At 40.3% G+C, this 18,270-nt stretch overlaps 1 protein-coding gene across 1 annotated transcript in view; it reads right to left on the bottom strand.

Annotated features, from left to right (window-relative positions):
• arid5b (AT-rich interaction domain 5B) overlaps positions 1 to 17,593 on the bottom strand; it is a 75,782-nt gene extending 58,189 nt beyond the window's left edge. Inside the window, exons 1-3 of the mRNA XM_082557585.1 lie at positions 17,505 to 17,593; positions 16,918 to 17,172; positions 7,451 to 7,685 (exon numbers count right to left, since the gene is read on the bottom strand). Of these exons, the coding sequence (XP_082413711.1) occupies positions 7,451 to 7,685; positions 16,918 to 17,172; positions 17,505 to 17,525 (511 nt within the window). The 5' untranslated portion in view covers positions 17,526 to 17,593. The remainder of the gene's footprint in view (positions 1 to 7,450; positions 7,686 to 16,917; positions 17,173 to 17,504) is intronic.
• Between the last annotated feature and the right edge of the window lie 677 nt (positions 17,594 to 18,270).

Here is an 18,270-nt window from a genome sequence, read left to right as displayed (position 1 = left end):
CATTCATAAAGCAGATGGACTGGCATGCTCATAAAAAATGCAGGGTTATTAATTGTACAATCTGTGATGTCTAGAAAGCCTACTGAGCAGCACCAAAAAAAACATCCATATCTATCTATCTGAAGGCAGAATGTGAGGCTGTCATGCAGAAAGAAACATATCGGGGGAGATGTACAAAAAACCTCAGCACTGAAATATTAATGCTGCCGTAATCCTTTAAATAGGCATCATATTACACATCATGTTTTGACATAGACTAATACAGAAATCTCTCTAAAAAGTCTGCTGGTTGGGTAACGCTTAAGTATGAGTCAGAGTAACTGGAACAGGCAGGCGATTTGCTTAAGAAAAGAAAGCAAATGTTTCTCAGTCAACACACAGCCTCAGATAAAGCCTCATTATCCATGTGATTTTAGAGCTTTCATAACAGCGAATCATTAAAAAGAATAATTTAATAATGAATCTATCAGGGAATTTGTCTTGGAGGCAGAGCTGCTAGCGCATTATGAAAGCACCTCACTCTGTTTCTGTCTATTTAAGATGCCTGGCAGAGGTCACATCAATAGCATCTCTGTTGTTCCAGACCTGACTAATGGAGAGAAGAGAGACACAACTGTTGTTTCAGACCTCCCTAATGGAGAGACGGAGCTCTTCATTTCCTCTGAGGCCATTCTCATTGTTTAACCATGCACCAGCCTTCAGCCCCCTTCATTGCATAAGCCAAAAAAACACATTATGTGACAATCCAGAAATAAAATAACACAAATTATTGATGAATATAGCTATCCAAAGAAGCTGAATTTGATTACGGCGTGAGCCATAACAGGATATGGCTCGACTGTTGGGTGGTCTCTTTCTCTTTCTCTCTCTTTCTCCCATTCAAATTCGAGGCATGCTCAAACATCTAATAGATTTTTCCACCCCAGCACACAATTTACTGCTTACAGATTTAGAATTCTCTGGCTTCCGGCCAGGCCACAGTCAGAAGGGAATTAATGATATGAGCACATCAGTGAGGAAAAACAGCTTGTGATTCTCTCTCCTACAGGTCTGGGCATAATGAAGAAGATACTGCCATAAACCCCCCAAAAGAAAAAAAAAACATAGCAAAGGAGGAGAGAAGAAAACAGGAGGGGGTGAGAAAGGCACATAATCAATACAAACACTCCATTAAATTACTTCAAAAGAGATTTTGGACAGTTTCTAGAATTAGTTCTGCAGAGAAAAAAAAGCAGAAGGGGAAGCAAATATGTCTGAGGGGCGGAAAGCAAACAAGTGCAAACGATACAATCTGCCACATGCTCTGAACGGAGGAGTACAGTGGCAGTGTGTCTTACGAAAGCATGGCATTCTTTCTTTGCCTGAGTCACAACATACCATTACTCTTGTAACACCACAACCCAGTTGTCTTTATCTTTTTCAAGAAACTGCTTACTCCTTCCCACGTTGCAGTCGAAACATAAAACGCTTTCACGTGTGATAGTGACTCAGTGTCCCAAATATTGTTCTGTATTGTCACCAAGACAATTCAACCATGAGAAGACCGCATCTGTCTGTTTCCTTATCACAAGTCCCTACCCGCATAAACATTCTGTGACTCTGTGAACAGTCTCTTCTCTGAAAGAGGACAGAATCTACCCTCTACATCAAATTGAAATGTTCCGACTGAAATATTGTCAGGATATCAACTCGGGTATATGTGCCAAGCCTGGCATACAGATCAGATGTTGTATCGGAGGGAAATACAGCGGCTATATCCCCCGAGTGAGCGAGGCTGTAAAGATTCTTGGAAAAAAAAAGCCAGGTATGCGTGTCACGGGCCTATTACGCCTTCGAGATCAATCAGTGTAAGTGACAAAAGCGACATCGCTAAATACGCTCAACCACATGTCAGCATTTAGACTTAAAAGTGTGCCCGTGTCCTCCTTAGTGTGAAATTTCCTCTTTGTGTTACTGTCGATCTGCTGCAGCTCAATACAACTCAACGACATCAATGCAAAGAGGGCACCTTAAGTCATTCTGTGGGTCAAGACGACACAGAAAGGGAAAAATGTTTGGACATGACATGGGAAATTTGTCCAAATTTTCATGCTGTTAACATTTACTTAAAATATCTTCATACACACTTAAAAATCACATCAGCAGTAACTGTCAGTTACTGAAGTTGAAGTGTCAGTTCTGAAGTTGCATTCTGACTGACATGTGAAGGTACAAGTGTCATTTCCTGTTTGCATAAACTGGTGTGTTGACTTTTTGTATAACAAGTTCCAAAACCAGTATTCATGCAAAGTAGCTTATCCTGTATGGAAATGATAGAACCATACATCATTTTTTAATTCAATTTTGTAGTGAAGGTTAGGTGTTTATCCGAGAGTTACGTGTTTGATTCTTAGCTTCTCTAATTCCCAAGCTGCCCTTGGGCAAGAAACTCCACTAGTGCATAGATGTGGAAAATATGTAGGTTCCTTTTAGACAAAAGCACCCTCCAAATGTATTTAACTTGAAACTGCATACATTATAAAGAAGGTCAGTTATGATTTAAGCATAGAGCTCACAATAACGTGCATTTTCATTCGAATCTGTTATGTGAAATTTGGACATTGACACACTTACTGGATAGAAACATTATTCAAAGAACTCTATTTGTGGCTTTTCATACAACAAAAAGTTGCATAATGAACATGAATTTCCTTGAATTCCAATAAGTGGCTTTTATTTCCATTACTAACTGAATATTGCATGAAAATGTTCTGCCAGATCCAATCCATCATTTGTTGGTTAAACATCAAAATTACAGCTTTGAGCAGCACTGCACATAGTATGTAGTATTTTTTTTTATTAAAAAATAGATGGAGTCATATAATTTTCATTTTTGTATGGTTGAATCTTCAAAGGTGTTAGAGCATAGAAACAGTATTTAAAAAAAGTCAAGGAGATGGGCGAATTCACCATCCCTGCAATTCACTCTATTTTTTTCTGCCAGCATGGTTCCTTTAGTCTCAGTGTTTTCTTGGAGAGCCCTGATCCCTCCAATTGCTGAGGGATGAACTGCCTACAGATCATACTATGGGTGAGGGCAGGAGTCATGAACACCATCTATGTTCTTTGAACGCAGGAGTCGCAAGCTATGACCTTGTATAATCCTCCACATCATCTCAGCTCACAATCTGTTCAGTGGCATCCACACCGAAGGCTTGAATTAAAGAAAGACAAGACAGAAAACCTATTGAGCTATTTTGTGAGCATGAGCCATTCTGTCTTTTTTTCTCCAATCCTTTATTATTTTTCTTCTACAGCACTCTGTGTCTCCCAGCACAAGCCTACAAACTGTATCAGCAGATACAGCTCTCAAACACTCGGCCTCGTAGTATACGACCAGAAACCAATTTCGGCAGGCAGCAATGAAAAAAAAAAATGAGGCCAGTCCTCTAGGGAGAGATAGAGGGGCAGAATGTAAACTTCCCTGGCAAGCCATCCCTGGTGGATTGAACTGTAAAAAGAAGCTCTAATACCCACTCCAATACAAGATAAACTGAGTGGACAGTTTACATTACCTGATTAAGTGAATTACACCACAGATTACATAAGTACTGCGAAATACATTACATCACCCATGCAGACTTGCTATCTCTTTATCGTTAGTTAGGAATTTGAGTGAGACAAACACAGTTCAACACAACAATTTTTCAGGGCTGGAGATTCTTCAGAAAAAAACCACACAGTTCTTAAAACAGAACTGCAGATTGCCTCAAATCAAGTACTTCTGTATTTCCCTTTGCTATTTTGAGTTCAAGCGGGTTCACACTGATAACTCGGTGTGAGTGCACTAGTACACTGATGGTGGACTTACAATGGTCATAAAGTTGACTGACATTACATGCTTCTTACCCTCGGTGGGTAACCACTTTGGCTACGTACAAAGGCTTTCAATGGTGAGGCTAATGCAGTGCAGCAGGTCCAAGAAGGTAGGAGGAGCACTGCTGATAGGACTATCAAATAGACATCCAGATATATATGGTGCTTAGCCAAAACTGGACAGATTGTAAAGGTTCCACTGTACAGTATGTTTAACCATGGGTCCATCTTGTGAAGCAATGCCCAGCTTTGTTTATAAAATACACGTTTTTCCCATGTATTTAATTTTAGCTGCAAAGATCTACACAACATTTTAGACTCCTAAAATAGGTGCCTTTTCTTAAAGTGGCGGTGGCAAGCTGGGAAATATATTATTTGTATTTCCTGACCTTGCTCTCTGTCATTTGTGGAAAATTCCCGTGAACATGTTGACTTTGACTACGCAACAATTTGTTTTTCAGCAAGTGTCTTATTGAGTAGTTTGTCCATGAGAGAGGGAACATAAGATTGAATGTGTTTGTTCAAGTATGTAAAAGATATCTGCACCAGGGGGTATCATAGAGTTGTTATATCTGCAAGAATGCTGCAAAAGATGATTTAAAACACACTGTGAACTCTATTATTTTTGGGGGGTTTTCTGTGTTACCCCAATGTCCACACTATAGATTAATGTATGAGTGTTCATTGGCTTGCTAAGCTGTAAACATTTAGAACATTTGGAGCTAACATTCAAATGCTGCAACTACCAACAGCTTACCAATACGTTCACTCTGACACAGTCAAAAATCACCTATTATGCAATGAGGTACAAAGTGTACATTGTGTGCTACATGGAAGTGTAGTAATGGAAGTATTTGAGGAGAGACACAGTGTCAGAGCCAGAATAGATGTTTCTCGTTTTTCCAGTTTTGGTGCTGAGCTAAGAAGCTGCAGCAGCTTTAAATATAGCATAAAGATATTACCTAATTTTGACCTTCTTGGCTAAGAAAGTGACAAGGCATACATGTCAAAACTTAACTTTCAACAGATGACATTGTTAAAAGACCAAAGAAAGACACCCTGTTATTTCAGGTATGGCACTTTGTGAAACACTTGCTGGAATTTGAATTATGATACCAATAATTTCTCTGCCTTGAAGGTTTTGCAGAGCTGCCAACGGTGCAGGACTGCAGTAAAGGTCACTTGCTTCTAATTAATTACTTTACTTAATGTGGGCATCTTTTGTTACACTTTTTACGCATTTCTGAGGAGAGAATACAGTAGAGCTTTGTTCGCTTACCAAACCACAAAACCCAATGTAATACAGATGAAAACAAAAAAATGTCTTCCTGCTGCTTGAAACACATTTGTCTTTTATTTTTCACATGTTGCCTGTGAGACACAAATGCACAGCAGTGCACTTTATTCACGCTGGCAGCATGCCAGGAAAAGTTAGGATGCACACTTGGAAAAAAAAAAAAAAAAAGAAGTTTTCCTCGATAACAATGGCACACTTTATTGCTCTTTAGCTCACAATGCTTTTCTGTGCAGCTTGTGGTATTGCTGCAGTATCCTGTTATGAGGAACAATCCAATTCTTCTGACATAGTTACACATCAGCCTGAGAATAACAATCAGCAAATGCATCACTCAAGTTATAAAGAAGGCTGCCACTTCAGGCTAAAAGAATCTAAAAAAAAAAGAGAAGAAGAAGTGTGTAGAGTTGTATCATAAAAGCATTAGTTTAGTCAATGAGCGAACGTATTGTACAGAATTACAAGCATTCAGCTACAGGATGCTTTAAGGCTACTTTTATATCTGATCTGCTGCTGCTGTGGTATGAATATTTCATTTTGGTAGTCAGCAGCATTGCAGTGGCATATTTCATATTTCTCTCCCAAACTCTCTGCCTCTCTCATATTGTTAGACTGTCAACAACTGACACACGCCAAAGATATAGTGAACAAACAAACAAATGGATAAGTGAGTGCACACCACTGATTGTCGGTGTGTATCATGCATGTGCATCTATGTGTGTATGTGTGTCTCTGGTGCCCTGCCAGAGCCTGAGCCCGTTCTGCTGACTGGGCAGATTCTCTGGCGGAGTGTCCCATCGGAGTGACAAGTGCATTTAGAAACAGCCTGATGGAGTCATTAACGGCAGCGCTGCTCATTAGCAACACATGCACACACACATGCATTCACGCACACACAGAGGCAGGCTCTCAGTAGCAACAGCGTTATCATCAGGTTATTACACCAACAACAGTTAAATCTATAAATTCTAGACTATACCACACGTTTAAAGAAAATCCAAATAAGGAGCATAATACCATTTCAGAAGCAAGCTGACACATCTATTTATGAAAGCGAGCAATCATAGACACACACACGCGCCTGCAGGCACATTCACGCTATATTGATTACTGGAATAACAACAAAGCATTCATTATTGATCGCCTTGTCCTTTTTGCGTATGAGATTCAAGCAATGTCGAGTAATCAAGGGCATTACAGCATCACACAGAAACACAACAGCCTCTCTTCCCGGAAGATCCTGAGCAGAAAACACTACAAGAGTCATCAATAAATCACTATTTTCTACAGAAGAAAAAAAAGTATTTTTAAAGCCTGTAGCAGTTTTACTTCCAAGTTGGCTTTAGGAATAAGATGGTTATTAAAAATTAATTATTAGAGGATCAGGAAGCTAAAAAATTCTGGCTTGCTTAAATCGCAAGGAAAGGCACTGGTGATCTGACAAGAAATACTGTAATTGATGGCATTTCAAGCATGTTTGCTATGCTATGTAAAACCATTATAAGCAGTATTTGGCATTGCATCACAGCCAAGTGAGGGAAAGGCAAATAAGTAGGAAAAGGCTTCAAAGGGAACATAATGTTCTTTCTGATTATTAGGCTCAAATGCCAGAGTTTCCTATCTGAATCAGATGAGTCATCTCCAGAGACATCCAGCTTTACGTTGGGGTTGATTCATGGGTAAGGCTGTAGTGAGAACCCAAGAGCCTGCTTCAAGAAACAAGCATTCACTGACACTTAATGGCACGGTGTACATGATGAATACACCAGACAGCCATTCAGATACACACAGCAATGATCCTTAAGGCTGCTGAGCTACACAGCCAATTATGATCTGAACTGATGGATAAGACAGTATCAGAGGTGCCTTATACTGCAGTTTGATGTAACTCAATTATTTATGACATTGCCAGCAGAATGATGTGATTTTTGCAGTGCAGTCTTTGTTGTTGTCACACTCAGAAAACGGAGCTGTAACACTGTAAGATGATAATATGTTGGCAAACACACTGCCATTACCTCTAGCCTGCTTGTATTAGTGTGATTCTTAGCTCATTATAGCGGGAGTAATTCCAACTATGCACTGATGAATTACTCCAGTCAAGACAACACTTGTTAAACCAACCAAAGGACAATAAACATATGATGATAAATGGTGAACATGGGACACAAATACATAAACATTCAACACAGCAGCCCAGAGAAAATGGAAAGATGACAGTAACCTTTTGGAATGAAGGAAAATAATAAAAATAACCTCATAAAAGGCTAAAAAGAAATTGAGGTCTCTGCCGGAGCTCACCTAGCTGTGCCCTCTCCCTCTGGACATCCTTGAAGTTGAGTCCACTGGTAAGGGTGCTCTCCCTGTAGCGGTGGAGGGCCTCCCTCCTCCCATTGGTCCCCAGCTCCCGGAGCACCGAGGGTTTCAACGGCTCGGCCTTGAGACTGTTGTCCCATCCTGAGAAGTCTGGTACCGTCCACTTCACCAGGTCCTCCAGTCGCACGATCACCTTCTCAGACAGCGCAATTACTTCGTGCTGAAAAGAGGCAGGAGCAGAATCACGTAGCGAGTTACATAAACGCAGCTGTGCCACGGAAATGGATCATCTAGTTCCACCACAATTTTATGGCTCTGAAATGGTTTTGTTGCATAGACACATAAACATTTCAAAACAGCACATCTCCAAGTATGCAGATGTGCTATTTTTAATAACCGAGACCAACAATAACCAACTGTGGTGTGTAAATAATTACACAACTTGGGTTTATGAGATTAGAAAACCTAAAACAAACACAAATAATTATAGAATACAGTACAGAAAACACATACAGGTTCAAAATTATACTTTTCTAAAAAAGAAAAACTCTCATAAAAGTGAAAGTGTTGCTCTGAAATATACTAACGTAAAAGTAGCGTCTTAAGTAAAGTATTGCACCACATCAGGTCCACTACTCAAACTAAGCTGAGCATAATCAGGGTCAAAGTTTGGGTAAAAAAAGAGAGGATTAAAATTAGACCAAAGATCAGAGTCGAAATGAGAGTTTATAGAATAAATAGGACACAACAGCTAAACGGCCTGTGTATAATCTCAATTTGTATGTGCATAAAGTAACGTTATGGCTTTGGATGCACCTTAATGTAAGTAAATTACCGCACCATGAATATGGATGATGTGGATGATTGCTGAATTGAATTTATGCCAGCAACTAAATCAATGTCATTGAGGACATAGGTGTTTTTGACTCTTTGATTAGCGTTTAGGAAGTCGGGCTCCTGATAATCACCGTGAATGTTAAGATTTTATGCTCTAAAATGACAAGACGCACTCAGTGGCTATGATTACACCTTCAAAGTGAAGAAGAGCAGTTGAAATGTAATTTGTTATACCGGGAATGTAATGAATGAAGAGGAAAACGCTGTAGCCACAGGTTTCTTCAGTGCACAGTAAAACTAATGTGGCACTGTCAGGAAACTATAAAATGTAAATTTATAGCAGTGACACGCATGGTTGACACAGAGGCAACGTTTTGTGTACATACTTCAGTCTGCTCAGTTGGCTTGCTTAATAAGATTTGTTCTCCCGTCTGTGTGTGCTTCAACCTATTTTTTTCCTACGGTGGATTCAGCTCCTTTTAATAACTCTCATGCTCAAAAGAACTACAAGTCCAGAGGAGGGAAGGAAGCAGACATGCTTAAATGTGTTTCCATTTGAAGGGCTAATGGCTGAAGTGCTTGTTACCAACAGAATGGAGTGCTGTGCTGTAAGATGGCTATTACAGAAACAGGGAAATCTGGAGGACAGATGTGTACGGGCAGAAACGCAGACACACTGAGTAGGTCTCTGATGTTTACCTTGGTTATCTCCAATTTACCAGGCATCTGTCTGCCTGTACTTATTTCCCCTCAAAGAGCTGTCGACATTAAAATAACAGCCATTTATGTCATATCAATGTGTGTTGGCAGAGGGTGTGGACAAAATAAAGCTACACTTTAGAACAAATCCTTTCTTTGTGAATCTTTAAATGTTAAGATAAGCTGTTTTTTTTTTAGCCATTTAATGTCGTATTTGTTTCGAGTTTGTCACCAAATTCCAGAAACATGCATATGGCTTTTGTGTGTTTCAGATTCTCCCTGAGTGCTCTGTCTATACAATTACCCATATTCAGTTCTCACATCATTGCAACTAAAGGCATATCAAATCCCAACCAGTTGGAGACAGTATTTCCTTATAAAGGAAAAGCCTGCGAGGGATAGCTTGATATAGCTGTGCCTCCCTCACTAAGTAGAAACATCAAACATGGGTTTTCGGTCTTCTTATAATGAGCTGTCTTCAGCTGTCAAGTGGTGGCGGGTGGTTGTAACCGGCTTTCCATGCAATGAAAAACTGACTGCTGTTTCTGCCTTCAGAAAAGCCGGCCATTTGAATAATGTAGAGCAACAGTAAATAGCATTCAGCCTGCAGCCAAAAACCACATTGTAGTGTATTTCTACAGAATTACCTACTATACTTTGATGCAATCTCTTGACAGCATATTGAGAAACAACATCATGAAATATTGCACTTGAACCCATTTACAGCTAAAATAATGCACTGAATGCTCAAACAGTCAAACGGCAGTAATTCAAGTCTCCCAATAGCACACCGGAGCATACACGCAGCTATATCAAACCTTAAAAACACACAGCCATTCCCTCTATATTAATCAGGTGAATGACATGGTGCCTTGTGTGACTGTCAACAGATGCTGTTTGGGGACTTGTTCGGCTTGAGAGCAAAACACAACAGGTGAGCGCAATTCAGGAGCTGTCAACACAGTCCAGAATATAATCAGTCTATGAACAGAGCTGCAGCCCTGAAAACAGGCTACATCCATTACTTTGCCATATAATGCCTTTCCTTTCCCTTCTGTACTTTGGCTGCACAACTTTACAGCAGCGAGTCTGTGAGCTGCAGCAGGAAGATGAATTTTGGCTTGTGGTTTGCATAAGTCATGATATTTGATTGAGAAATGTTTAGGTAAAGAGTTTGGTAATGTGCTGTGTTTCCGTAAAAGGCTTCTGAAAACCAGCCAAGTCCGTAAGTTGTTGAGAAATGATCAAAACAGCAGCATTGCACCAACCTCTTTTGCCCTTACACTGAGAAAAACACTGAACTGCAGCTACAACAAATGACTATTTCCTTCATGACTTTTAGCCTGGAGTCAAAGTGGCATTGCAAGAGAAAATATTTAAAGCTGGGCCCACTCAATATTTGATATCAAATTAAACTGAACATTGTTGATATTTTCGAATAAATATTAAACTCCTAGAAGTTGTGATGTCTCAGTTCTGAGTATATTCTGAGCTTCTTACACCACAGCAACAGAAACCTGAATAGTTTTCACCCTACTGGGTCAAACGAGAAATTTAAAGGCACTGATCTAGCAACAGAAGAACCCCTCAGCTAGTCTGATTGAATATCATCAGACATGAGGGCAATGGTCAGTTTGTTGGGGGGCTATAACTGGTAGATATCCAGGCCAGGATCTGTACCATCCACTTGTTATTGTTTATGTATAATGATAGATCATAAAAAGCAAAATTGGGATCATCTGAAGAACCCCTGCATGCTATACCAAAGGCTTCTCAATAATGTGATTGTTCAAAGAAACCACAAATTTCCAGTATCAGTCAGTAAAATTGATTAAGAAAATAATGCGTAATAATAGGGGAAATGATGACTACAATAACTGCTAACCTACTTGCTAAACTGCTGTTGACTAACATTCTGTCAGCCCCATTAATTGACTAATTTTACTAAGATTAATCACTGTAGCAGCGTTGCAGGGGTCTTCTTCTCACTCCTCTGATTTGGGGCGTCTTGGGGCCCTGCTCCTCTGTAAATGCCGCCCATCCACACTGTGCTGTCATTTCGAGTTAGGCAGTTGATAGTTTAGCAAAGCGGCAGACACAGCCAGCAGGCCACTTGATAATATAGGTCAGAGGACTACAAGCCTGCAGCCACGAGGTGACACTCCACATCAGCAACACACCAAATAGCCTGGTGTCATTTCATTGACACTTCCGACACAGATGCATTAGAAGCATTTATACACAACACTAAATATCTTCATGTGTTGGCATAATTTTACTGTGGGTACATCAATAAGCCCATATAAACACAAACTGCTCCTTTTACGGTTGAGTTAAAATGCAAGATAACACATTAACAGCTCAGTGTTACAGCGTGGCTCCATACTTCTATCAATAATTTATGTTATTACTGCAGCAGCATGATATCTCCAAAAACATTACTGAGTGAATTTATTGCTATGACTGCACATAATAGACTGAAAGTAGAAAAAACAGCCTGCTGCTGCGAAACTGTAGATAACTCTGTTCCAGAAACCCATGACTCCAGCAATCTCATTGAAATTAAACTCGCTAAAATCCATATCATTCAATTTATATGGATGCAATAGTGTACTGGTGGCAAAACAGCACATAAGGGACATTCCCAATCCTATATTTGGTGATCCAATTACAAACAATGTACCCTGAAATATTCCATATCACTCCAAACAATTCCCTGTGAGAAATCCACGCCACTGTGCGCGAGCATTAAGGCAGACATTCCTGACTGTCAGCGTTCTGCGGCGGAGCATCTCATCGCTCAGACGGGACTTTCAGCTTGAGAGTCAAGGGGTGCATGCTCCCAGTTGGTGGGTATCTTTCTATACTATGGGCACACACGTACACATACACACAGTGCTCCTGTCATGCTGGGAAGGTTTCAGCCTGCTGCCTCGGAGAGGTCAGCACTGGAATTCCTAAGGCCAAAGGAGATTAGTAATTGAGTAATGGACATGGTGACATGGACAATAAAGAGACAGAGAGGGAGAAAGAGAGAGGTGGAAAAATTGAGAGAAAGAAGGAGAAAGAAAGAGAGAGAGAGGCTAGGAAACACAATATGAGTTCATTATCTATCTCCCCTCCCCATGACTGACCTTGGCTTCAGTGTCCCAAAACAAACTTATCTGGGAATTAAAGAGGAACTCAGGGGAGTAAGCCTGGAACAATTGAATTAGAATATTTTCTTTTTGAGACTGCCTAAAGACTACAAAGAGTTCAAAGCATTGCATTTAAAAGGTGACTGTACATTATGTACTACCACTTAATTGAAGCAGTTTATTCACATGTATAAATGTTGCTGTAATATCGGCAGGGTGCTGAACTCATCTTTTATTCACTGATTCCATTAAGCAACTTCACTTACATCGGCCAGGGTGATTTATGAACTTTGCATTCTTTTGCAGTTATAACGAAAGAGAGAAATAGCAAGATAAGAGGAGTTTTCAAAGCCTTACTGAAAGTGGGTGAGGCATCCATCATGTAAGGTGACACCACAAAAAAGCTGTGTCAGCTCCCTTGAATCGCTGCAGCTTTGTATCCTTGTATTTTAGCAAATGCGCACGCAAAAATAAATAAATAAATAAATAAATAGAAATACAGAGAGACTGAATGCATGTTGATTCCACATGCTCCATCTAAGAGAGCGCAGTTAAGAATTAAAAATATTGGCTGGAGGATTTAAGCAAGAGCTTCCCATCTGTGGCTGCATTCTCCTCAAAGGTTATAATAACGATCCACTATAGCTGGGGGCGCTGGAGTCATGCATCAAGGCAAATGTTTGCCTGTTCAAGTGGTTAGTCAATGACAAAGTGGAAAAAACTGAACTAAAGAGCACCAAAAGTCTTCTGTGTGTTGACAAACAGGCTCCGCTGTAACATATCATTACTTTAGCCTGCAAAGACATTTGGTGAAAAGAATCAGAATCAGAATGTTTGCAGGGGTTTTTTATAGCCTTTGAAGTCCAGTGTATTACATTTTAAAGGTTTTAAATTACACTATCCTAAAAAGCTGGTAATAATTTACATGCTATTTCAGCAATGGTGAGGAATTCACTGGAGGGCAGTGTTCAGAGTTAATGACTTGTTCTGCGGCAGGAGGAGGCATATATGCGTGCACGCCACACATGCACACTAAACACATCCCCACTCCAACCCCCCCACCCCACCTCTAAATTCCTGCCATTGTTGTGTGAATGGGGAGATTTGCTATAATGCACACACTGGTCAAGGCAACAGAGCAGTATGGACGCACTCAAAGGATCACTGTAAAAATGTGCCATATCACATTTACACTCGAGTCATTCAGCAGAACGACCTTATCCATCAAAATGCTGGTTGCATATCTAAGCCACTTACACTTAACTCAACTAGCATCCCAGATGCTTGAATTACCCATTCAGGGTTTTTCCCTTAGGAAAAATCAAAGAAGCAGCAAATGAATACAATCTAATTTCCCTACAAGCTGGCTTTCCAAGCACTGAAACACATGCATGGACTACTGCCATGTACTGAAGAAATGGCTCTGGATGCATGCCAAAGTGTTTTCCACAGCAATCAATACTGGCCTACTGCTGCAGTCCCCAGCCTGTCAGTGTGTCTGTGTATGTGTATGTGTATGTGTGTCTCTGTGTCTATGTGTGTGTATGTATGTGTGTGTGAGCCAAAGCCTTGTCAGCTAGAGGGACAGAATAGAGGAGAAGAGAGGTCAGATGAAATCAGAGGTGATGATAATAGCACATTAATATAACATGATCTAGAAATATTCTCTGCGGTTGTGACTTCCTATTAAGAGAACCTTGCTGTATTTGCACTAATGTGGGATATATAGTATAAGATAAGAATAAGCAATTAACCGCCTGAAGCAGCGTATACAATAAGTGGGTGTGTGTGTGTGTGTGTGTGTGTGTGTGTGTGTGTGTGTGTGTGTGTGTGTGTGTGGTGAGCTGTTATCTACAACAGCTCTCTCCTGAAATAGGGAGTCCAAAAACAGAAAGTATTACAGCCGGTGAGCAGCACCAGCAAGAGAGGCAGGCCATTTGGAGTGAGAAGAAATAATGTGTCACTCAGTGAGTTTTAAAACACATGTGACTGCTTCGTCGGTGGCAGTTTGCAGGCAGACAAATAGAGCAGAGGCCCCAATAGAGGGTTTGTCATAATGGGTGAGCAACTCTACACAAAGCCTGTTTAAAGAGCAAGCTGAGCTCAACTGGTGGGGGTAAACACTGTTTGTCATGCTGTGATCCAATGAAAAATAAAGCTTCCTCTACATATGGACTTAATAATTAACTCAGCATAAATAGGTTAATAAATTTTTCCCTGGATCTGTTTATCAACCGTTCAGCAAATACGGGCGCCGAGAGTTACGCTTATTCGATGAATCATTATTTTTGTTTCCAGCCAAAGTTGAGTGGATTCAAAGCTGGCTGTGTTTAAAAGGAATTGACCTCCAACCCTTTGACAGAAGAAAAACAAGCACAGTAGGTCACGGGTTGGTTCCTCTTGTCACTGCACAGCACAGCAAAACATGACAAATACAGCGCAGGAGAGGCTGAGAGCAAACAAATACCTGAGAAATAACCAGGAAATTACATCATACCACAGCACTGAGAACACAAGTGAATCAGTAATCCAATTCTGGGGAATTGTTCAATATATGGCTGTTTTGATATCTTAAAACAAAGTCATGCCTTTTTGGTATTTGGAGGATATTGGCTTCAGGCTTAAGATAATAGTTATCTACAAGATACAAGGCATGATCTGTTGGAGAAAGAGAGCAAAGCAGCACCGACTGTCATAAGTCATACACTGATTCTGCTTTATGTTGTGTGAAAATATTCAAGAGTAAATCTCACATGATCTGAGAGTGAATGTTATAAATTGTGGCTTTACCTCATGATGTTGCCCGTGCTCATTTAACACCAAAACCTTGTGAAAACAACACACTTCCTGAGAACTGCAAGTTATCAAGTTCATATCTGCATGAGTCACTGGGCTAATTTGAACCCCTGATTTTCAGCCAGTCAATTACAGATTTAGAGTCAGCGTGGCTCCACAGTCATTAATCTGTCTTTATACACCACTTTTCAGCGCAGCTAAAAATGAACTTCTCTCTAATGTTTACCTTTTCACACATACATCACTCAGACGCAGAGTTTAGCAGCCGATGAGTTTTAATGTCATAGCTTTATTGTCAGACTGGCTTGCCCTTCCTGTTTGTTTTTTGGATTACGGCTTGCCTCTGTAAGCACTCCTAGCTGACTCATGCGGTGCAGATTAGTGTTATGGGGCAAAGTCAGCGAGAATCTGAATGGGCTCTGTGAAGGTCATAAACTGACTTGAAGTTGTCAGGGCAATTTCCACTCTGTAATATACAGTAAGTAGTCCGATTTGCTGAGAGTGGAGTGTTTGACAAGTCCTTTAATTGAGGTCAGCCTGGAGGCACCTACATTGCACTTAAACATATCAGCCCTCTTCTATAATCATTACAATGCCTTGTTTATGCATAGAGACTGCTTTTTATTTCTGCTGTGACTTCTCTTATCCTGCACTTTTTCATATATATGACAAATATGAGGTTTCATTTGCACTGCCAGGACACACCTTCTGGTAGTTAAGTATCATATTTTCCAGATATGATGTCCAGTGGAGTGGAATGTAAGCACTTTGCAATGCAAATAAGTCTTTGGGAAAGGGGCGGGGAAGACACGTCGTTGCGCAAGCGTTGCCTTAGAATCAGCAATGCATGCACTCGAAGTAATTACTAAATAATTGCAGCGTGCTAAAGACTAACGCGAGGGGATTTCGGGAGATGATACCAGTTCATACAAGAATGATAGTTTGTCTAAAGCGCTGCCCATAAATAGCCACCTTTTTCATGAAAGGGAAATGTGATAGGCACTCTATTACTCAAGAGGAAAGAATGTAAGTAAACCTTCAGCGGAAGAGTCAAGTACAAACACGGCTTTGTCCTTCCCTATAAACAATATATGAGCACCAGAGGGTGATTTCAATGCAGCCGCAAGTGATCAAAAGCACATAGCAGTAATTAAAGTGCTGCGGTCGTATCAGGGAAAAAAACAACACATCATTTGTTTTACAGCCGGTTAGAAAAACTCAATAATCAGACTAATGCCATTCAGTGCAGCGATGTAACCGGATCACAAGCGCCACATATGGCCACAGCCAATTATAACTATTGCTTTTCTGTGCCAACAACAGCGTAATTCAACACACAGAGGTTTTAAGTGCAATATCACATTATTAAGGATGGAAATGCTCACATGGAAAATTATGCAAAACGCGGAGAGTAGCTAAAACGTGTCAGCGTTGGCTTTTTGCTCTGCCACGCTTTATGACTCGCTCTACTTCTTTCAACATCAGGCTGCATTACAAAATATCTAATAACTATCGTAGCGACCGATCTGAGCCAGTTTGATCCCATGCATTCATTACCGTTTCGCAATTTCCGCCCATATGTCTGCGCTTGACACGCTTTACCCAGAAATGAAATGACAGAGCCCAGGCGCAGGATTGTTGCGGATTTTCCCCTTTATAACACAATTAACCCCACAGAGCTCAGCGGCAGCCTTATTGAGCGCAGCTGGACAAGTGCACATTCAGCAGTTGACAGCACAATAGACAAACAGACTAAAAGTAAAACTAGTGGAAAAAGAAAATACCGCTGTAGGTCAGTCCTTTTACTGCTCGCATCAATCATTGTCAGTAACAGTGCCTGTGTTTATAAATGCCCGTGTCACCGGAGACATCCAATGCCAACTCTTAATGCGGTAAAGATGTTAAATTAAATCCTCCCGAACGAGGTGGACTAAAAACACCAAAAAAATTCACAATTATTCATCAGACGATTAATATTCCTACCTCTCCATGAGTGACTGTGCGTCCCTGGGGAGTATCCTCGGGTAGAAAATAAAGTTTGGAGCTTGATAAAAGTTGTTTGCTTGTTCTTTCTTCCCAGAGCAGCTGAAGCTCCGCTATGCAAATAGGATCCTCCGGTTTGCATCTGACGAAGAAAAAGTCTCCGAGAGACAGGATTCTCGGTTTGGCGTCCCGGTTAAATTTAAAGGCTTTATAGAATATATATGGTCCATGTAAACCGCAAGACGAGCCCACCCACTGTAGAGGGGAAAAAAAGGCAAACAGGGAAATATTTACATTGCTTATCAACTCGTTTTCGTAAACAATTTGTAACAAGGCGAAAAAAAACATTTCTAATGTCCCTGCGTTATTACGCATAGTTGGCTAATATCAAATTAGGATCTCTCCGTCTTAAGCAAACAATTAGTATCATGTAACTATTTTTAGATGGTCAACATATTCACAGATGTAGTCATACAAATGCTGTATGTTTAAAGTTTTGTGGATAGGAACATGAGGATACTTTAGAGCAGGTGGCGTTTAGCGCAATGCGAAAATAAAACAAATCGACGGTTGATATCAAACGTTACCTTCAGTGAGTTCGGCTCCATCTCGACGTTATGAATTGATTAAACTCAACACGCTCTCCAAACTTGCTGGCTTGAATGGATTGGCAAGGTCCTGAAAGGGACGTATTTTTCTAGAGTTTAAAACATGGCGTTTCCGTCGTTGAAGCGACACCGAAAAAATATGTTTTCAATTAAATACGCCGCGAGAAACATCGCCCATATTTGTATTCTAATCCGATTAAGAAAATATTTTATAGTGGCCTTTTCGGCACATTTCTATTATTCGCGACCGCTTATTTAGGTAAAATATTAAAGTCCAACTCAAATATTTAAAACAAAATCACTCAGCTATGAAACATAACTGTAAATAGAAAAATAAAAAACAGGATCTGAGCAAAATATTCTGCCCACAGAAGCTGACTTTGTGCCATTATTCTGCGTTTAAGGGCTTTTACGAGACTATGTATCTTCCAGGACTTCTGTAAACGACGTTCAGTATGAAAGCACATTTCTCAGAGTAATGACACTGAAGCGCTCGCTGTGGATGCCTTCAAGAAACAATGTTACATGAAAGTTAATAGGGCTATCAAATGATTCCTCAAAAGGCAGTGTAGGACCCGTGAGGTGCTTTTGCTTTGAGCGGAACTTGGTATGCGCTATGGCTCAGGCTCGAGCAGTGGGTTTAATGCTGGAAATAATGCCCTTTATATATTTTGAAACGAGCATTTGAAAAGACAAAAAAAAAAAAAAAAAAAAAAAAAAAAAAATTGGCCGAGTTAGAAAGCGG

Source organism: Aulonocara stuartgranti (genome assembly GCF_965226115.1).
Source record: "Aulonocara stuartgranti genome assembly, chromosome: 13".
In the NCBI taxonomy this organism is placed as follows: domain Eukaryota; kingdom Metazoa; phylum Chordata; class Actinopteri; order Cichliformes; family Cichlidae; genus Aulonocara; species Aulonocara stuartgranti.
Note: the sequence above shows the minus strand (reverse complement) of the source record. Positions and strands in the feature narration are given on the sequence as shown.